The sequence below is a fragment of the Lagenorhynchus albirostris genome, chromosome 4 (assembly GCF_949774975.1).
Source record: "Lagenorhynchus albirostris chromosome 4, mLagAlb1.1, whole genome shotgun sequence".
Taxonomy (NCBI): domain Eukaryota; kingdom Metazoa; phylum Chordata; class Mammalia; order Artiodactyla; family Delphinidae; genus Lagenorhynchus; species Lagenorhynchus albirostris.
The window spans coordinates 85,169,756-85,191,875 of NC_083098.1; the positions used below are offsets into that span (position 1 = coordinate 85,169,756).

A 22,120-nucleotide genomic window follows, 5' to 3' on the forward strand; every position below is an offset into this window, starting at 1 on the left:
TTTTTTCTAGATTAGATCTTTTAGGGGCTGATAGACTAGTATATAATAAGGTCCCACAAGATCTCTGGGAATAAATGTCGCTCCAGGCTAGCACTCAAGACAAACATCTCTGAATGGAAGCTGAGGACTTCACTGACTCCTTAAGATTGATTTGAGTGCTCTAAGGCTACCTTGTGCCTGTCCTATCTAGTACTATAAGACATGCTATAGTTGCTTTTATGCAACACTGCCTTACCCATCTAGATGGTAGGCATCCTGAAGATAGTTGTACTACTCAGATTCTGGGGCATAATTCATGTATCCTGAGGCTGGGTGAGGCCTTAAAGGATCTAGTACAACCTTCGAAGTTCAAGTGAGGCTGGGGACCATCTCTTATGGATGTTGTAGAGTGGAGTCCTGAAGGAAGCCTTAACTCAATGGCTTCTGAGACTGTACATCAGAATGGATGAGAAAGGGGCCCTAAAGACAGAAATAGCTTCTCTGAGTGCATCAACTGTGAACGGCGTGATCCTTCAAGGTAGAGGTGCCAGCTGAGTAGCTGGCAGAACCGCTGGCCCCAGGCCCCCTCCTTGTCACACCGCCCTACCTGCCAAGTTATGGCCCGCATGCTGGCTCAGGCAAAGGTGAAGCTAATAATGTGGATTTTAAGGGAACTCAGACCACTTATAGAAAAATATATACATTTAAACCCATTATCACAAAATCTAGTGTGTCCTAGATTATATAAGTTTACTTCTTCAAAGACTATTCTGCCAGGTTTTTTTTAAGCAGGCATTTCCCCTTAGAAACGTTTTTTAAAGGTGATGAGATTCTTTTAGGCTCAGATACACCTGGAATCAGATAGGTTTTGGAGCTTGACTACACCTATAGGACTTGACATCCCTCAGGGGATCTGTGTCCAAGATCCAAACAGCCAACTTGTAAATGAGCTTTTCATTGAAGATTTTTTGTAGAATTCATTATCTGCTGGATCAACAGAAAAGTGGTTGTTTTCATCACTGCAAAAGGACTTCTTATCAGTGTCCAACAAACAGCAAATAAAACAGCAAACGAACAATGCTTGAAGACGAAGCACAAAACCGAATTCTTCTATATTAACCTAAGATACAAGGATAGGCTGCCACGAGAGATAGCAGAACCCCCTTTTCTGGTAATTATTTAAAGGAGACTATATTTGTACCTATTTAGAAGGGTTTAAATGGAACCTGGGTGAAAGAGATATATCCCTTCCCTTCAAGGCCCTTCCAGCCACCCATATCAGCTTTCTGCCTTCTTAGAACCAAGATACTCACAAGAATTCCTCCTACACCCCATTTCTATCTGAGCTCCTGATGCAATGCCACACACACACATGCAGAGCCATGGCCCCAACTCTGTGGCCAATATTTGTATTTCCATCCAGGTACTTTTGTGATGCTTCATTATGAGGAAATGCTCACCTTTTCAAAGTCCTTGAAAGCTATCAGTGGTGCTGGGAGAGGAGGGGAGTATCTGTCTGCCAGTTGGCTCTCTCCCTGTAGCACTAAGGAGGTTTATAAAGTGCTTGCAAGAGCAGGATTCATTCGATTTGCTCAAAATTTAGGAAGATGGATGTGTAGGAGCATACTGAATTTTTTTGTGCTATCTTTATTGGCAATCTTGTTATAACTTTCAGAAGTCTGAAATTGGAATGTATAATCTAGCCTTCATGAGCTCACGTATTTTGAATCAGTGGAGCTTTTGTAGTTTCTTTAAGTCGTCTTCGGTCAAAATGGTGTGGCTAAGACATAGTGTCTTAATATGTATCAATAGTAGCACTTACAATAACAATTGGGAACCAATGGTCCCCCAATAGAAAGACAGCATGGAGGGAACCCAGGTTCCAGAGTCAGGCATATAGGTAAATACAAGAATAGGGTATATCCTATTGGTTCTGTTTCTCTGAGAATTCAGGCTAATATACATCCTGACATCATTATTTCTTAAAGCTCTCTCAGTGGTTGAAATGTTCAGCTAGGGTCGAGACCCTCTGGTCTAGGAGTTCCCTCAGGGGGGGTCCATGGATGGCTTTAAAGGGTCTGTGATATCATGGAACTTGTAAACAAAATTTTACACGTATGTTTACATATCTGATCCAAACTCCCATCTGGTCCTCAAATGCCTTCCATGACGTTCCTGCAGAATGATTGTTTGCTTTTGTTTAAACATCTCCAGTGATGGGAACCCCCCTCTTCCCTGAGGAAGCTCATCTCATCTTAGAATAATTCTAAGAGTCGCTTTGAGGAAACTGTGGCTAAGAAGCTTGATTCTGAATAAAAGAATCACAAAACATTAGTTGGAAGGATACCTCGTGGTCTTCGTGTGCAAAGTCCTCATTTTACAGAGGAAAAACTGAAGCACAGAGAAATTAGGTGTCTTGCTCAAACTAACAAAGTTAACGATAGATGGAGGATGAAAACCCAGGCCCCCCGACCCCCTGCTTCATTCCCGTCCCTCACTGCTTGGAGCAGAGTCACCTCAAGGCGGTGATCTGTGTGGTACACTCCAGGAGAGCAGGGCTGGGCCTGGCAGAGGGAAGACTTTCATTTCCCCTATACCGTAGCATCCTTCTAGAAGGGAGGATTGGAGGACAGGGCCTCCCCACCCTTTCCAGTCCCCACATGGATGGAGGGGAAGGTGTCAGGAAAACCCAGCTTGATGGTCATACTGATGTGGAACCAGGTACCACCTGGGAGACACTGGTCTGTCTTATCTCCCAGAGAGACAGGTGCAGGCACTGAAGGGAAGCATGAACGTGTTCTGCCTCTGGTCCCCTGGACGGTGGTATGTGATAATAAATGAGTAATCTGAATGTTTAAGATCTTCACAGTAGATTTGTAAATATGTATTAAAATTTGAGTGATGTTAAAGAAACATTGACTTATTTAGGGTGGAATCAGGTTCATTAATAATTTGGACTCATTACGTTCAATATTACAATATCTTCCATATACTACTGAGTAGCTTAATCTTACTGGGTTGCTTAATATCTCTGAGCCTGGTTGCCTCATCTATAACTTGAGGTCAATAATATCCAGCTTAGAACCTCAAAGAACTGTTGTATAGAGTGAATTACATAACATATAGAGTAGCTAGCAGAGTGCCTGGCACACAGGATGTGCCCAATAATTGGTGATTGTTATTATTAATAATAAAACAATTATCAAAATGCAAATATTATAATGACCAATTACTCTCATATATGCCTTTTCTCACCACACAACACATCTTTGACGACAGAGGTAATGTCACAGTATATACTGAACTTCTAATCCCTACCCAAAGAGCCTGGCACAAATCTATGGCCATGGTAGTATCAGTAAGAACTTAGTTTGAACTGAGTCAAGTGAACCACTCCTACCGGATTACTCTGCTCTTTCAGGAGTATTTCAGATCCAAGTTCTGCCTCGAGGTTGACGGAGTCAATGCATTCAACAAGGGTATCCTCAGTCACTTCTCCATTGCGGGGGTGCTCCATGGGACCGGGGTCTTTGGGCTGCTCAGTGAGTCCAGTGTCAGCAGTCTCTGCACCCTGAACAGCCGCATTTTCATGTACATCTCCTCTGGGGTCAGCTGGCGTTAGCTCATTTGAAATCGAAGCTGAATCACAGTGCGCTTCTGCATCTTTGGGTAAGGTATCACTATTGGGCATGTTGGTGATTTCTGCTTTGTCTCCAGTGGCTAAGGTATCGTCGCCATCATCAGACATTTTAATATCTGTCAACATGATTACAAACAAACATCTTATGCTTTAATCCGAATTGTTAAACGTTAATTCAAAGCCCTGAATAATTAAGTTAAATCTGGTGGGGGTAACCTTTCTTCTACCAAGAAGAAAGTTTATGTAACCTTGGGGTATGCTGAATAATGGCCCCCCAAAATATCCATGTCATAATCCTTGGAAGCTGTGAATGTTACCTTATATGGCCAAAAGGACTTTGAAGATATGATTAAATTAAGAAGCTTGGATTATCTGGGTGAGCCCTAAATGAAATCACAAGTGTCCTTATCAGAGAGAGGCAGAGAGAGATTTGACTACAAAGAGGAAAAGGTGATGTGATGATAGAAGCAGAGATTGGAGTGATGCATTCTGAAGATGAAGGAAGGGGCCACAAGCCAAGGTACACTGGTGGCCACTAGAAGCTGAAAAAGTCAAGGAAACCATTCTCCCCTCAGAGACTCCAGAACTATAAGAGAATACATGTGTATTATTATAAACCACTATGTTGGTTGTACTTTGTTACAACAGCAATAAAAAACTAATACAAGCCAACCGTGCTCTCTTTAAACTTTCATGGCTCTCTTACTTGGCATGAAGAAATAAATATGCATATGGGAACTAAGACTATTATCTGTATCTGTGAAAGTACTTATTTAATATGACTTTATTAATTATATTTTTAGCCATAATGAGAATAAGCATGGAAAATACCTGAGAGCTTATAAAAAATATTTGACATTTGGCTTTGCAATGTGGTCTGAAATTCAAATTGAGAGAGACATACATACACATAAGTGTGCCTTGTTGGGTACCAGCCCATGAAGGCCCGGGCTATATTTGGACAATAGTTTAGATGGAAAAACACAAGGATGAAACAGAAAAAAAAGAAGCCAATATTAAGCCAAATAAGGAATGTAGCCATTACAAAATAACCTACGAAGCAGAAAACTCTTTATGAAGCTTGCAAGTTATTGCTATCATATCGAACTGTGCAGTTCAACAGAACTTCCAGTGATGATGAAAATGTTCTGTATCTGCACTGGCCAATATGGTAGCTAACAGTCACCTGTGGCTTTTGGGCACTTAAAATGTGGCTAGGGCAACTGAGGAACTAAGTTTTAATTTTAATTTTAGGGAATTCCCTGGTAGTCCAGTGGTTAGGACTTGGCGCTTTCAGGGCTGTGGGCCTGGGTTCGATCCCTGGTTGGGGAACTAAGATCCCACAAGCTATGTGGTGCAGCCAAAAAAAAAAATTAATCTTAAATAATGTAAACTTAAATTTACACAGGTATGTGTGGCTAGTGGCTATCTTACTGGATAACACATATCTAGAAGGCTTATTCAAGATGATAATTTTCTTAGTCTAAAATAAAGACACAGTGTTCTCACTATACAGGAAGCCAAGTCTCAGGAAAATCAGTGGGTATTTTTGTTGACCTCAGTGTTTACCAGTTGGTCAAATCTCTGGTCACTGTTAAAACCACAGTATATGGGAAGCCATTTAACATACTGGCCACATGATGGCACAGACTTAGAACTCACGTGCCTATGCCAACCCTCTTGTCCCCTCAAATAGCCATTCCCTAAAGTTGTCTAGCTATTTTCTTTTCTCTTGTTACATTCTCTCCCTTGGTGAATCACATTCCTTTCTCACAGTTTTACACACTTCTATGTTGTGACTCTCAAATATCTACCTCCATTCTATAGAGACAGAAAGTAAATTAGTGGCTTCTAGGGGCTGAAGGGAGGGGAAATGAGTAATGGCTGCTAATGGGTATAGATTTCTTTTGTGGGTGATGAAAATGTCCTAAAACTAGATAGTGGTAATGGCTGTACAATTCTGTGAACATGTTAAAAACCACTGAACTGCACATTTAAAAAGAGTATGTGAACTTTGTTATGTATGAATTATATCTCAATACACTGCCATAGAAAAAATTCTACCATTGGATAAGCAGTTCTAATCGTCAGCTGAACATCTCTTTCTGTCCCAAAGGAAACCTTGTCTTGCCATTAATTCTAGATCTTCACTTTGACCTTTGTGTTTCTTTTAATGGCACCTAGATTTCTCCAATAACCCAGGCTTAAAATCTCAGAGCTGTCATTGACCAAACCTTCACTTTCTCAAGAATATATAATATCAATAGCTATCATTTACTGAGTGCCTATTAAATCCAAGCTCTTTAAATGTGCTATCTCCTGTGAGTTAGTTACGACGAGCTTCATTTTACAGATGAGGCAACTGATGCTCAGAGGTCACACTTTAAGGAACAGTGGCAGATTTGAGATCTGAACCCACGTCTGACTTTGAGATTGAGCCACGTCGGAGCCCTATCTGCAATGCCACTTGCCTCTTCTCTTACATTCAACCAGTGCTCAAATCCTAGAGGCTCTTTATTCAGAATCCATATCCTTTCTTTTACTTCTAGTTTCCCTGCCATCACCTTCAATCAGGTCCTCAATTTGATTCATGTTGATGATTTCAATATTGGGTTCAACTCTCCACTGTTCTCGCTTTCACTTCCCCATCCTTCCCCACCCTTTACCTCACTGCTTTAATTACATCACCTCCTGCTCAGACATCCTCAGGGGCTTCCCACTTCCTATTGAGATGAAGCTACATCCTTCAGCTGCCATCCAAGGACCTCTGTGCTCTGATCCCACTAGGTTTACCTCCCACGATGCCCTTGCAAATCCTTAAGTGAGACAACATAAGTATGTGAAAAATGCCTGACATTCACAAAAGAACCTCAGGTGGCTGTTGGTTCAGTATGTTGTTTTAACATATTTAAGGCCCATTTAAAATAACCGCCTCCTCTATTTTTGTTCTTCCCAACTGGATATAACTTTTCTTCCTCTGAACTTCCCAGAGTGCTTTGCATCTGTCTCACTTTGGAGGGTTACAATCATCTTTGATCAGTCGTTTGAGTGTTTTCCTACTATACTGTAAATTCTATGAAGACAAGGATCTTCCTTGTTTTGTCTTCATATTTTATATAGCACTTAACATGGTTTCTTGAACATAGTGGGAAGCTCAACAAATATGTGTGTTGAGTTGTATTAATATTTTTGTGGAGATTTAAAATTAAAGTGTAATTTGGAATGAAAGCAAGCAGAAAATGTCTTTACCCCATTTACTACTCAGGAGTTATCTTACAGCCAGTGGTTCCAAATGACCCATATTGTCTTTCCTTTGTTCCTTCACCTCCCAGATAACTGAGTTAGAATGTCTCTTTTTAAACAAAAATACTTGAATTCTCTGATAACACACCTGTAAACAAGTCTACAGATGGGAAAGGCAAATAATGCATATTTCCTTTTAGGTGGGATATTAAATTTCAGATATGCAAGGTTGGATATGGTCTGTCAATGAGTATGGTCAATGCCTAGATGAAATAGTAAAGAGTGAAAAAGGCCACTGTACAGAAAAGGAGTAGTTACTGTGGTTCATGGGAGGGGGATGAGATTGAGGGAGGGTACTTGAAAAGCTATCATCACATGGAAACTTAAAAAATCTTTATGAAAACCTTGAGTCAGGACTGGCCTAGGAGAGGCACTGCCAAACTACAGCCTGCTGGCTAAATTTGCCTTCCCTCTGTTTTCGTAAATAAAATTTTATTGGAACACAGACATGCTCATTTGTTTATGTACTGTCTATGGCTTCTCTAGTACACCAGCGGAGTTGAATAGCTGCAACAGAGACCATATGGCCCACAAAATTGCAAAGCCTAAAATATTTATTAGCGGGCCGTTTATAGAAAATGTTTGCTAACCCATGGTCTAGGACATTGCTTGACGGCCATGGCCTAGAGTTCTCTGTCCTAATTTGCCCTAACCCCGCCTGGGTCCTAGGGGCACAACCATAAGGGGAATGGGTCCATATTGGACATCACTTATATTCCCATTTTTCTGTTCATCAACAGCTGGTCATAGGCACTGTCTGATATCTTAATTTCTTTGTAAGATAATTTGAAAATCCTTATTAATCTGGATTATTAAGAAGTTCTAAGCTATTTCACTTCTCTATAAGCAGGAACATGAGAATAAACCTGGTTATGATAAACATTCATGGGTGAATAAAAAGCATTATAAACACTTTGTTGTATCTGCTTCACCCTCAATTGTTGTGATACTGTTCCCAGTGCTAAAATATTTCAGCACATACCATGTGACATCTATGTGAGTTAGCTGTATTTTATGCCCTGAGGGTGGCTGGTTAACATTTGAAGCGCCCTATTCAGGAATATACTCTCCAGGGTCTTTACTTACTTAGCATTTCAGATTCTGTAATGAAGTGTTCACCTTTTGAGAGGGTTCAATTATCCCTCTCTCTGATCGCTATTTATCAGGGGGTACTACTTATCCTAAGGGGTATTAAAAGCATTTTTCACTGATAAAATGGAAATAGTGCTTAAAGTGGATTGGCAAGAAGTTATGCACAAGTGCTTTCAGCTCTTCCATTTCCAGGGCAGAAGATTATATTCAGTCCAGCAGCTATTGAACTTTGCAGTAGAGTTTTTCTAGTTCTTCTGCTAATTGCAGGAGAACATCAAAGCCTGATTAGAAGGTTAGCTGAGTCCTGCCACCAGAGCAGTCCTAAAAGCAAAGAGAGCTAGGACTTCATCAACCTACAAGAACAAGCTACATAACTGAGCCTGGTCGCTAATATACATGTGAGTGTGAGGCAGAACTCCATCTGAGAGGTGGATTCAGAGTACAAAATCAGTCTTGGTAGGGATGTTGCACAGAGGAGCCCTACAGCCCTCATCCATCTCTGATGGCCAAACTGCCCTAAGTCAGCTCACCTCAATTGTGGAAAAATTATCGAACAAAACCTCTCTTCCCTGCAGCTGCTCTGTATTCAAGCAACAACATGAAGCCATTCCTTCAGAAACACGCCCAAAGTCCATCTATCAGGTGCTGAACCAATACTGTTAGGAAATATTTATAGACAACTTATAAATTTCAGAAAGACTATATTTTTACATCTGTTCAAATAATGAAAATGGTCACCATAATATTCAGCCCTACTTTAACTTCTAATTGTACATGAACTTCTGCCTGTTACAGGTCCACATTTTCCCTAAACCAAAACCAAAAAAGAATCCCCTCCCAAACCTTTTTTGTCCTGGTAGACCTTTGTCTACTCTGGATGTTATTATGACAGGAGACATGTAATCATTTTTAAGACGGTGCCCTTTTGTCTGAAGCCATTAGAAATTGTGTGTTCTAAAGACACAGCTGTTTCTATGCAGTGACTGTTGGTGTCCAGAAGGACCACAGCTGTGATACATTCTCTTTCCTGGGACAGCCCCCATCTCTGCCTGGATGCCCCAGAAGCAGTCAGACTTAAAATCTCCTGATTTATGGTTTGGAATGTTGATCACTGCAGCCATGTCCTGTGGCTTTGATGCTAGGGAGCCTCAACCCACAGAAACAAGGAGTCTTCTTCAGTAGATTCCAAGGAGAGGAAGAGTGGCATATAAAGAAGCCTTTATGGGCTGGGAATAAGTTAGTTTTTCATGAGTAAATTCATTCATCACCTAGAATGCTCCCAGAACTATGCTAGGTATTGGAGCAGCAACATCATAGCTCCAAAAATAAGTTTAAAATGGAAGACATGGTTACTATCCTTCAGAAAACAAATAATCTGTTTTCATTTTATTCCTGGTCAGTGAAGGCCCAGGAAACTATTGCATCTAACATGAAATGGTTAAGTGATGATGCAAAACAGCACATCAAAGCAGGGAAAGATGTGCCTGAACAAGACTGATCTCATACATGGGAGAACCTTGATAGCGGCTTTGATAGTTATTCAGGCATGATGGGATAAGAGTACGTGCAAATGCCCAAGAATGAATCTAGATATTCAGAACAGATGCTGTGTGGCTGGACCAAGAGCGATATGGAGGAATAGCGAGGGATGGGAGGGATGGACGCTGAGGCGCAAAGAGCCATGCTCTGGTCCCACCATCCCTCTGTGGGCGTACAGCTCATTCTTGTTGTTGTTCCTCACTCCCTCCTACGTAGAGTAAGGCTGGACAAAATGATCTGGATACTTTGTTCCCCAACACCAGACTGCAGGACTGGAACCAGTCCATGATGACAGAGGAAAATGAGGACAAGATAGCGAGTTTTTCATCAATCTAAATTTATTAAATGTAAAGCACTGCCTTCATCTTGCAAGTTTAGCCTTCGTGCTTTTCCTGGTATTAAAATGTCTTTCATTTTACGAAATAGTGGTGTAGTGCATGGATTTTTTTTTAATGATCTCACTTGGCAAAATAAGAATTTGGTAATACCATACCCTGTGTGAAATCACTGCTCCCAATTTCAAAAAGTGCCAGTAAGTGAAAGACCAGGAACAAAAACTGTGGATGACAGGCTCTTAACCAGGTTGCAAGAGTTTCTACGGTGCTTGACAAGTACACGTGCCCAGAGCCCAGTCTCTTTTTCCTCCCGTCTGGCCTCCACGTGTCTGCCAGGTAATTTTATGAAACACGGAGAGGACCTACCTGCTCCCCTGTTTAAAAACCATTAGGTTTAAACACCTTTGCATGGCATCCATGGCCCCGCACAATCCAGCTCCAATCTCTCTATCCGCTTCTGTAACTCTCAACACACCCGACACTCTTCCCTCACCAGATGCTCCATCACTGCCGGCACAGCTCATAAACATCCCCACCTTTGCTTATGCTGGTTTCTCTGCCCAGGATGCCCTGTCTCCAACTGCCTGGCAAGTTCCTATTTGTTTCTCAATGTGTAATGTCACTGTTTACTTTGAAATTTTCCTGAATTTGTCCCACTCCTTCCAAAGAATGAATTACTCTCTCTTCCGTGTTTTTCATGATACCTTGCATGGACTTCTATGGCATTTATAAGGAATATTTATTTCTCTGTCATTCTCTCCTCCAGAACTGTGACCAACAAGCACATAGTTTGGCTTTGGATCCTCTAATATTTACTGAACTGAAATATATTGTTTGATATTGATTAAAAAGAAACAACGTTCCATATAAGCCTGGTCTTATTATTATTTTTTTCAAACTGAATCCTGCTTTAATTGAAGCTTGTGGAGTATAAAGTCCTACAGAAACATTACAGAGAATCTTCTGGAAAACAGGAGTGACGACAACCCCTGTGGAGAGGCAGATGAGAGTAATTCATAGCTCACCAAGGCCTCCCTGTATCGAGATCCCAGAGTACCCAGAAGATCTCTTCACCATCTCAGTCCTGTAAGCCTGGTCTTATAAATAAATGGCTGCTTATATGGTCTGAATCCCTGAGATTCAGCAAGGTCCCTTCCTACCCTCAAATTCCTTCTGGACTGGCTCCGTGGAGCCTCAAATTCCACCCTGAAAGTTTCCTTCTTTTGCTTAAAGCTTATGATGTAAGGAGTTTATCAGTCTTTCCTGAGCTCAGGTTTTGATGGAGAAAGGAAGGAGAGAGCAGGGAATGGATATGGGTGAGGTAGGAAAGGAGCACTAGGCGGAAAAGAAAGCAGAGAGAGGCCTCTGAGGAGTAAGCTTGCCTCATTCTCCGTTTCCTCAGGTTGGCTGAGGTCTTCTGGAGTTCAAGAGACATTGATTTTAAAAAGCTACCTGCCTGACTCTCTCCGTGTTTAGGATGGGAATTGATAGGATCGGTAGGACAGAGATCACTCTTAAGATGATACAGAGAGGTCTCCTACTCTAGGAAAGGGCAGTGAAGTTTAGGCGCCTGATCTGAGATGGCTGGAAATACTCACCAGATTCCAGGGAAGAAGATGAGCCAACTGGGTGGGCAGGTTGGGGGGCTGGGGAGCTGGCGTAGGGAGTAGGACTCAACCTGGGAGCTGTGAATGGAGGTGCTGCTGGCTTAGAGTGTTGGCTGGGGTGGAAGAGCCAACACGGCCGGCGTCTGCAGGGGGAGAGATGATGAGCTTGGGTGGGAGGTCAAGGCCTGAGCTCTGTTTTCCGAGGCCAAGGGCAGCGAACCCCGGGATGGGACTTGCTTCCTCTGTGTCCCCCGCTGCGGAGACCCCGCAGCCTACCTCTCAGTCGAACCTAGGACCTTGGGGAAACTTTTTCCGACTTGCATGGTGCTGGACCGGATACTTCGGGAGCACAAGACAGGCTCCGCAGAGGTTCTCGCCGGCCGAGGGGGCAGAGCCAGAGTGCGGGCGTGTGGGTGTGTGCATGAGCGTGGACCCGGAGCGACACACACTCACACACACACACTCACACGCCCGCACCCACGCAGGGCCCTCGGCCGCAACGCTCGCGCCGCCCGGGACCCTCACCCAAGGCCGGTCCTCCGGGTCCTGCGCCCCGTGCCAAGCCCCTGCCGACTCCGGGAACAGGACAAGCAGCGACGGCAGGGTCTCCCCACCACCCCGCGGCGGCTGTCCCCGCATCCACCCCCACCCCCCCCCATCTGCCCGCCCGGGGAAGGGGATGACGGCGAGAGTTACCCAGGGCTCTTACCGCTCAGGCGGCCGAGTGCGCGCGGGAGCGCCCGCCGGGTCCCGCCCCGCCACGTCGGCAGGGCTGGCGGGGACGCGGCCTGAGGGCGGGCCAGGAGGGGGACGGGTGCTGACGAGCCGAGCTGCCCCGCCCCGCGGCCCCGACAGGGCCCCGCCCCCCGTGACCCCGCCCCAGCTCAGAGCGCGGCGGAAGTCCCGGGCACCTCTTTCCTCAGGCTGCGGGGGTCGCGGGCGCGCTTCCGACCAAGCTTGGGGAACTTGGCTTTTCTGGCTTTGCGCCTCCGGGTGAACTGGAGGGGCGCCCACCCCCACCCAGGGCGGGACTCGGGGTTCTCCGGATCCCTTTCCTTCCTTTAAAAGCGCCCAGGAAACACCGCAGTTTTACCGAGAAGGGGCCGCTCAAGTTCAGTAAGAGTTTGCGATCCCCTGGTGGTGCTTTAAACAGCTTTGTCTTACTCTGTTTGTGGGAGTGTAATTTGATTTAAAACCAATCAACCGAATAAAAATACTTTCTAGAAGGCCAGTTTAGAAATGCGGATCAAAATTCAAATGTATTAGCTTTGGCCCAGGAATTCCACATCTGCGAATTGTACTAAGTAAACAGTCAAATGTACAAATATGTATGTCCAAGGATGTTTATTGTGGTTGTTTATGCCGGGGAAAATAACGCGGAAATAATCTGTCCCCCAGTAAAAAGATTGGTGAAGTAAACTATGGTAACTTCAAACAATCGGACATGCTGTAGTCATTAACTATAACTGTACGTCCAATTTGTTGATATGGAAGGAAGGCGGGCCATAGCCGAATATTAAGTTGAGAGCAAGGGAAGCTTACAAAAGTGTGTATATAGTATAAACCTATTCTTGTGAATATGTATGTGTATTGTAATTTTTTGTATAAAGTTTAGGGAAAATTTAATTTTGAAAACAGTGATTCTTTCTGAGTTCTGCCATTGTGAGTGTTAGCAAATTGTATTCCAGGTGTGACAGGTGTGTTTTGGTGTACCACAGACACAAACACCATTGCCTGTGACTTCTGTGCCTGCCTAGGGCATAGCAAATACCTTTGCCACACCTGCCCCTCCTTGCCCTGCTGAAAGGCAACAGCCCTATCAGGCATTCCTCCCTTTGTGTTTTTTTTTTTTTTTTTTTTTTTGCCGTACGCGAGCCTCTCTCTGTTGTGGCCTCTCCCATTGCGGAGCATAGGCTCCATCTAGATGGGCAGGCTCAGCGGCCATGGCTCACGGGCCCAGCCGCTCTGCGGCATGTGGGATCTTCCCGGACCGGGGCATGAACCCGTGTCCCCTGCATCGGCAGGCGGACTCTCAACCACTGTGCCACCAGGGAAACCCCCTCCCCTTGTTTTTAAATTTAATTTAAATTTTATATTGGAGTACAGTTGATTAACAATGTTGTGTTAGTTTCAGTTGTACATATACATGTATCTATTCTTTTTCAAATTCTTTTCCCATTTAGGTTATTACAGAATATTGAGCAGAGTTCCCTGTGCTATGCAGTAGGTCCTTGCTGGTTATCTATTTTAAATATAGCAGTGTGTACATGTCAATCCCAAACTCCTAATGTATCTCCCACCACTCTTCCCCCCTGGTAACCATAAGTTCGTTCTCTAAGTCTGTGAGTCTGTTTCTGTTTTGTAAATAACTTCACTTGTATCTTTTTTTTTAAGATTCCATATATAAGCAATATCATATCTGTCTTTCTCTTACTTCACTTAGTATGATAATCTCCAGGTCCATCCATGTTGCTGCAAATGGCATTATTTCATTCTTTTTAATGGCTGAGTAATATTCCATTGTATATATGTACCACATCTTCTTTATCCATTCATCTGTTGATGGACATTTGGGTTGTTTCCATGTCTTGGCTCTTGTAAATAATGTTGCTATGAACATTGGGGTGCATGTATTTTTTTTGAATTAGAGTTTTCTATGAATATATGCAAAAGAATGGGATTGCTGGATCATATGGTAACTCTATTTTTAGTTTTTTAAGGAACCTCCATACTGTTTTCCATAGTGGCTGCACCAATTTACATTCCCACTAACAGTGTAGAAGGGTTCCCTTTTATCCACACCCTCTCCAGCATTTATTATCTTTAGATTTTTAACACCATTCTGACTGGTGTGAGGTGATATCTCATTGTAGTTTTGATTTGCATTTCTCTAATAATTAGTGATGTTGAGCATCTTTTCATGTGCCTCTTGGTCATCTGTATGTCTTCTTTGGAGAAATGTCTATTTAGGTCTTCTGCTAAGTTTTTGACTGGGTTGTTTGTTTTTTTGATATTGAGGCACATGAACTGTTTGTAAATTTTGGAGACTAGTCCCTTGTTGGTTGTATCATTTGCACATATTTTCTCCCATTCTGTGGGTTGTCTTTTCATTTTGTTTATGGTTTCCTTTGCTGTGCAAAAGCTTTTGAGTTTAACTAGTTCCCATTTGTTTATTTTTGTTTTTATTTCCATTACTCTAGGAGATGGCTTGAAAAAGATATTGCTGCAATTTATGTCAAAGTGTTCTGCCTATGTTTTCCTCTAAGAGTTTTATAGTATCTGGCCTTACATTTAGGTTTTTAATCCATTTTGAGCTTATTTTTGTGTATGGTGTTAAAGAATGTGCTAATTTCTTTTTTTATTTTACATGTAGCTGTTCAATTTTCCCAGCACCATTTATTGAAGAGACTGTCTTTCCTCCATTGTATAGTCTTACCTCCTTTGTTGTAGATTAATTGGCCATAGGTAAGTGGGTTTATTACTGGGCTTTCTATCCTGTTCCATTGATGTATATTTCTGTTTTTGTGCCAGTACCATACTGTTTTGATGACTATAGCTTTGTAGTATAGTCTGAAGTCAGGGAGCCTAATTCCTCCAGCTCCGTTTATCTTTCTCAAAATTGCTTTGGCTATTCAGGGCCTTCTGTGTCTCCATACAAATTTTAAAAATTTTTTGTTCTAGATCTGTGAAAAATGCCATTGGTAATTTTATAGGGATAATATTAAATCTGTAGATTGCCTTGGATAGTATAGTCATTTTGACAATATTGATTCTTCCAATCAATGGTATATACAACATGGTATATCTTTCTATCTGTTTGTGTCATCTTCGATTTCTTTCATCAGTTTTATAGTTTTAGGAGTACAGGTCTTTTGTCTCCTTAGGTAGGTTTATCCAGTTTTCTTTCTCCTTTGACCCAAACTGTATCTTTACAATAAGAGACTATCAATCAAGCAACAGGTTTTGTTGCCAACTGCTAATTATGCCCTTTTACTCAAATGTTGCTGCTTCAAGCCCACCTGGTTTATTTCAAAACTTCAATTTTTGGCAATGTAAGCAATTTTTATTTAAAAAACTCAGGAGTAGTTAAAATATATAGAAAACTAGAGAATAATATTGAGACAGGCTGGGACCTGGGACCTGGGACCCTTTCCTGCACTGCTTGCACCTGGACACATGTCTCCTCAAGCAACAGAATACAAAGAAACTATGAGGGACTAAAGATAGCTGCATGCATGTGCAGTTGGGGCAAAATATGAACAATAAGATACAAAAAAGCCAAAACCCAACTGCCACTTTTGAAGTGCCAGGAGCAAAAGCAGGGTCCTGAGCATGATCCCTGCATGCAGCACCACCAAGGGGGTGGGCAAATGACCTAAGCCACCCTCCAGCCCAACCCACCAATCTGCCCTCACCCTCACCCCATTTAAGGAACCAGCTCACCCACCTTGGGGATCGAGCAAGGGCACCTGTTACTTGTTTTCAATCCCTCGTGCTGCAGCACGAGTCCCCATAAAGCCTTGCCTGAATTCCTCGTCTGGCCTCTTAGCAATTTCTATTGATTAAAGAGTCCAAGAACCCAGGTTGGGAAAAATATTACAAATACTTATGTGTGTGAAGAAAAGTAGAGAATGGTATGAAAATATGTAGATTTAACAAATCTTATTTTTTGCCACATTTATTTTAGAACCTTCTTTTAAAAAGAAAAAAGTTACAGATATGTTTGAACCCTGTTCCTCCTGGTCTCCACCTTCTCCAGAGGTAACGGTAACGAGTGTCCTGAGGTTGTTGTGCATCCTTCCCACCCATAGTTCTATTACATTTGGCTGCACATATCCTCATTCATCAACACTATATAAAATTGTTTTTCAGTGTTTTAAAATGTTATAAATAACATCCTGTACACTTATTTACTCAACATTATATTTTTGAGAATCATTCATATTCATACATGTAGCTCCAGTACATGCATTTTTAAGTCTTCATGGGATTCCATTGTATGAATTGCCACAATATATCCATTCCCCACACAATGGACATTTAGTGTGTTTCATGTTTCACTATTACATGTTGTTACATGTGCTGAATGCCAATATAGTGCTATCTACTATATTGCATATAGAGCTGCAATGGTCAACTTTGTATATGTTTTCTTGTATCCCGGGCTAGAAATGGAATAGCCAGTTGACCATCACTAGATATTATGAAATCGTTCTACACTGTGGTCCCAACCATTCATTAAACAAAAAAATTTTTTTTTTAAATTTTTTCTTTGCTGTACGCAGGCCTCTCACTGTTGTGACCCCTCCCGTTGCGGAGCACAGGCTCCGGACGCGCAGGCTCAGCGGCCATGGCTCACGGGCCCAGCCGCTCTGCGGCATGTGGGATCTTCTCGGACCGGGGCACGAACCCGTGTGCCCTGCATCGGCAGGTGGACTCTCAACCACTGCGCCACCAGGGAAGCCCCTAAACAAAATTTTTTTGAGAGTGCGCTATGTACCTAAAACTGATCTAGGTACTAGGGATGATATAAGGAGCAGAGCAAAGTCCTGCCCTCCAAGAATTTATATTCTGTCGCAAGGCAGATAGACCCTAACTAGATAATGTGCAAGGTGGTGGAATAAAGCAGAATATAGTCTATAGGGTCTAGGGAATGATGGGTGGGAGCAGCTGTGGTCAGGGAAGGCCCTGCAGATAAAGCGGCACTTCAGTGTAGACTTTAAGGAAGTGAGGGAGTGAACAACGGTGATATGTGGGGACAGTTTCAGGCAGGGGGAACGGCAGGAGCAGTATGGGAGCAGGCTTGGTGTGCTCACAGCATGGTAAGATGGCCAGTGTGGCTGGAGCAGAGGGAGGATGGGGCAGAGTGGAAGGAAATGAGGCCACAGAGGCACTGAAGACTGAGAGATCGGGCAGACCAGGCAGTGCCTTGCAAACCATGGTAGGGATTTGGCTTATGCTTTGAGTGGCAAGGGGATCCTTACAGCTTTTGAGTAGGAGTGTGCCATGATTTTAATTGGGTTGGGATGGGGTTGGGGGGGATGGAGGGAAAGGTAGAGCCAGATAGACCAATTAGGGGCCCACTGCAGTTACCCACGTGAGGGAATTGATGGTTTGGCCACGTGGGAGTGGTAGAGGGCATGAGAGCGGTTTTGCTTGTGGATATATTTTAAAGAAAAACTCAACAAAACTTGCTCATGGATTGGGTGTGGAGTTTGAGCGAAAAGAAAGAAGTCTCAAATTACTCCAAGGAATTTAGCCTGCAAGAATAGAAGTATCATTTACTGAGATGAGGAAGGATGCAAAAGGGACAGGTTTGGGGTTTGAGGTAGATGGTGGATGGACCTAGAGATTATCATACTAAGTGAAGTAAGTTAGAAAGAGGAGGACAGATACCATATGATATCACTTATATGTGGCATCTAAAATATGATACAGATGAACTTATTTATGAAACAGAAACAGACTCACAGAAAACAAATTTATGTTACCAAAGGGGAAAGGGGGTGGGGGAGGGATAAATTAGGAGTTATATAAAATAGGTAAACACAAGTCCTACTGTATAGCACAGGGAACTGTATTCATTATCCTGTAATAAACCATAATGGAAAAGAATATGAAAAAGAATATATATATATATATATATATATAGAGAGAGAGAGAGAGAGAGAGAGAGAGAGAGAGAGAGAGAGGGAGGATTTGAGAAGATGGGAGGAGAACAATTGCAGTTAGTGAGTAAAACAACTTTTTCAAGGATTTTTAGTGTAAAGAGGAGCAGAGAGGAAGAGGTTGTGGGTTCAGAGGAGGGTTTTGTTTTTTACTATGAGAGAAATTGTAGCATTATATGCTAATTGGAATCATACAGCAGAGCAAAAAAAAATGATGATGCAATGTAGAGAGGATAATTGTAAAGGGATTTCCTTGAGTAGCTAAGCAGGAGTGAGGTTCAGTGCTTAATGGGGAGGAATTGGCTCGACACAGAGAGTTCATTCAGGAGAACAGCGGAAAGCACAGATAGAACAGGGACAAGTAGGCACTAGTAGAATTTTGGAGGGAAGATGTGGAAATGCTCTTCTGGCTGCATTTATTTTCTTCCTGAAAAATGAAGCATCAGCAGCTGAAAGTGAGGAAGGAAAGGAGGTATTGGAAGCATAAGAGGAGGATGTGTAGGACAGTGAGAGTGAATGGGCTAAGGAAGGGGAGCAAAAAGGATAGTAGAATGGCTTCTCCCTCTTGAGGTTGGGATCCAGTCATGAATTTCAAGTGAGACAGTCAGCATGGGTGTGTATTTTCTCCAACTATGTTCAGCTGGTCAGGCTCAATATAGTCCAGTGGCAAGTTGGATTTAACCTGGGTTGAGGAGAGAGGAGTAAGGTAGCTGAGGGTGAATTCAGAGAGATGATTAAAAGGGTGGACCATGATCTTTCAGTCCAGTGCAGTGGGACTGGGGAATTGATGGCATCTGAGAGAAAGAGTTAGAGGCGCTAGTTGAAAAGCGGGATGCTGGCAAGAGAGGTTATGGAGAGAGCACAGCCATTGGTAATAATAATATGTAGGGTACAATAAGGGAATGCATGGCTGAGGTAGGTTTCAGGACAAGCTCATTAGAAGAGAGAATATCAAAGAACTAAGAAGCCAGGGGAATAAAAGAATCTCTACATAGCTACTGAAATCACTAGAATTACGACAGTGGTGGTGTTAGACTCAGACAGTGAATGGTGCAAAAATACTCAATGAATGAGGGAGTGATGGGCCTGTGGATGACTGCAACCAGGAGGGTAGGTTTCAAGGGTTGGAGGGAAGAACAGTGATCTGGAAGTAGCAGTGAGAGTCAGGGAAACCTACATCACCTCCAGGCCCTGAGGTGTGAGGAAAAGAGGGACCACTGGAGACCACTAGGGACCACTAGAGGGCGCGGTGTTCAGGATGGAGTTTAGGTCTCAGGGCGCCCTGATCCTCACTGGGTTGGAGTGGAATCACCTGAAGAGCTTTCAAAATAATACTGATGTCTGGCCCCATCCTGGACTATTTAAGTCAGAATCTCTGGACATGTGTAAGAGGTCCTGTTTCCTCACATTGTGACCAACACTTGGTATCATTAGATGTTTTAATTTTTGTCCATCCCAGGGGTGTACAATGGTGTCTCCTGGTTGTCTTAACGTTATCCTGTTATCCATTTGATTATATCCTTTGCTAATTCCTACCCCCACCCCCATTGGGTTTGTTAGCCATTTTATTAATGATTTGTAGGAATTCTTTATATATTTCAGATATCAATCCTTTTGTGGTTATATGTGTTACAAGTATCTTCTGGAATGTGTTTTGTTTTTTCTTTTTAATTCAGCAGAAGATTTTGGTTTTAATATTAATATTTAATATCTAAGTTATAAATTTCATTTCTAGTGGTTTGTATATTTTATGATGCTGATCATTTTTATATAACTTGTTTCAAACCTGTTGGTAGGCAATTGATTTTTTAATTGATTTTCCAGGGAAAGAGAAGTTTTTTTAAAGAACAAAAATCATTAAAGTAATGTCTTGCTTCTGTTTGTATGGGGACAGTATATTTGCTGGCTTTAGACTATTTTACTTATCCCACTATAATGCTATTTTATTTTTTAAAAATAAAAGTAATGCATGTACATAGTAAAAAAAAAAAATCAAACAGGACAAAAGAGCATAAAATGATGAGTAAAAATATCTCCCTCCCTTGGTTCTTTGGCTCAAAGGTAACAGTTTCTTAAGTATCCCCTCAGAAAAAAAGATTTTTATGCAGATGTCAGCATAAGTATGTAGACCCTTGTGTTAGATGCCTGTGGCTGCCATAACAAATTCCCACAAATCAGGTGGCTTAGAACAAGAGAAATTTATTCTCTTACACTTTTGGAGGCTGGAAGTCCAAAATCAAGGTGCTGGCAGGGCTGCTAGCTACTGGTGATTCCGGGCATTCCTTGGCTTGTGGCTGCAGAATTCCAACCTCTGCCTCTGTTTTCACCTGGCCTGTTCCTTTCTCTGTGTGTGTGTGTCTCTCCTCTGTGTGTGCCTTACTCCTGGCAAGAAGATGACCTGTGCAGATGTCTGAGGGACCGGATTTTATGCAAATGCTGAAACACTCTCCATACTCTTCTGCCCTTTGCTTTTCTTCATTTCATAGTCTTTCCACCTCAGCATAAAAAATGTGAGGCTTGCATAGAATTCTAAAACTCCTTACTATAATGACTTGTCTTCTATGGAAATCACTATTCCAGACACTTTTTATTTATTATCTTCCCAAAAAAGTCACAAGCACTCCCATTTTGTGGATGAATAAATGGAGTCTTTGAGGTTAAGCCACTTGCCCAAGGCCATACAGCTAGGACATGGCATTTGGAGGACTTCTGCCCAGCACTGTCTGTTTGTTTGTTCCACTGCCATGCCATCTTGCATATTACCTGATTTTTGTGGGTTTTCTCATCTCCTTAAAGACATTTCTCAGAATTCTAACAGCCTCAACAAGAATAGCCTCTTTGTTCCCGAAAACCAGCATTATTATGCAATACCCTAATGAGCGTTTGTGACCAAATGCTCATAAACATTTTGTCACTGTGTGATGTGACCAAATCTGCAGCCATGTATGTGTGCTTATTTCTTAAAGACTTTGGCTCAGTGTTGTTTGAAATTCCCTCAAACCCATAGCTGGTTCCTTTCTCTTCTGCCTGTTTCACAAAGCTGGTTTCCCAGGGTCACAGGCACCCACTCCACTCTAGCCGTCTCCTCTGCTCATTCAGCAGAGATCCAGTCACTGTTTGTTGACCCTCCCCAGGCCTGTGAAGGCTTCCTGTTATGTTTGATGAGTAAGAATGTATAGTAAGAAGTTGGCCTTTCCTTCCCCCGAAAGCAGAAGTGATTCTAACCCTGATGTCCAGCTTTGTCGTGGGTCAGACTGTACAGTCTTAACTTGTTTTTTTAACGATGAAATAATGCCAAACAGTGGGATTAATTATAGAATGATTATTTAACTCATATGTTCAGTTCTTTACAGAACCTCAGTTAAGGGAAAGTCTTGGGAACAGGGTATCCTGGCTGCCTGAAGTATCTGGTTAATCAGACATCCTCTTTTTGTATCATCAAGCTTTGTTGACATTGTTCTAAAATTATTCTAAATGGCCTTTAGAAAATTGATTTTTAATTAGTCTTGCAGGATCTCAGTGGCATTTATTATTTTAGAATTAAAAATGAAAACATCTAACAATACCAAATATTGGTCAGAACATGGAGAAACAGGATGTAATTTCCCCCGGATGTGGTAACTACTAAACTTTCCTTAAAAGTTGATTTTTTAAAAACCAATTCTTGAACCTAAGTTCATTTTATTTTAAAGTATCCCATCCAGCTAAAATAATGCTTCAAAACCGATTGATCATGGTAGTTACAATTATATTGAAAATATTAAAAATGGTGATAAAACAGGCAAAGTTCAGTAACTTTCCATTGTGGTGACAATTTAACATTCAGGCTGCAAACTTCTACAGATAAATATCACCTTAGAAAAACATTTTTCTTCATACTGAAATTGTCATAAGCTGCGTGATCATATGAATTAAGAAATTTGATTACTGTTTTAATCTGTAGCCCAGAAAACCCTA

General features: G+C 42.1%; 2 protein-coding genes across 4 annotated transcripts in view; one reads left to right on the plus strand and one right to left on the minus strand.

Moving 5' to 3' along the window:
- FAM114A1 (family with sequence similarity 114 member A1) overlaps nucleotides 1–12,272 on the minus strand; it is a 60,107-nt gene extending 47,835 nt beyond the window's left edge. For 2 of the 3 annotated variants that reach the window (XM_060148350.1, XM_060148348.1), the window contains exons 1-3: nucleotides 12,205–12,272; nucleotides 11,487–11,638; nucleotides 3,380–3,735 (exon numbers count right to left, since the gene is read on the minus strand). In XM_060148350.1, coding sequence (XP_060004333.1) covers nucleotides 3,380–3,727 — 348 coding nt within the window. In that variant the 5' untranslated portion in view covers nucleotides 3,728–3,735; nucleotides 11,487–11,638; nucleotides 12,205–12,272. The remainder of the gene's footprint in view (nucleotides 1–3,379; nucleotides 3,736–11,486; nucleotides 11,639–12,204) is intronic. The other variant, XM_060148349.1, reaches the window with a different exon arrangement.
- Nucleotides 12,273–12,450: 178 nt separating this feature from the next.
- The window catches only part of TLR1 (toll like receptor 1), a 43,610-nt gene continuing 33,940 nt past the window's right edge, over nucleotides 12,451–22,120 (plus strand). Inside the window, exon 1 of the mRNA XM_060148353.1 lies at nucleotides 12,451–12,611. The gene's annotated coding sequence lies outside the window, so the exon portion shown is untranslated. The remainder of the gene's footprint in view (nucleotides 12,612–22,120) is intronic.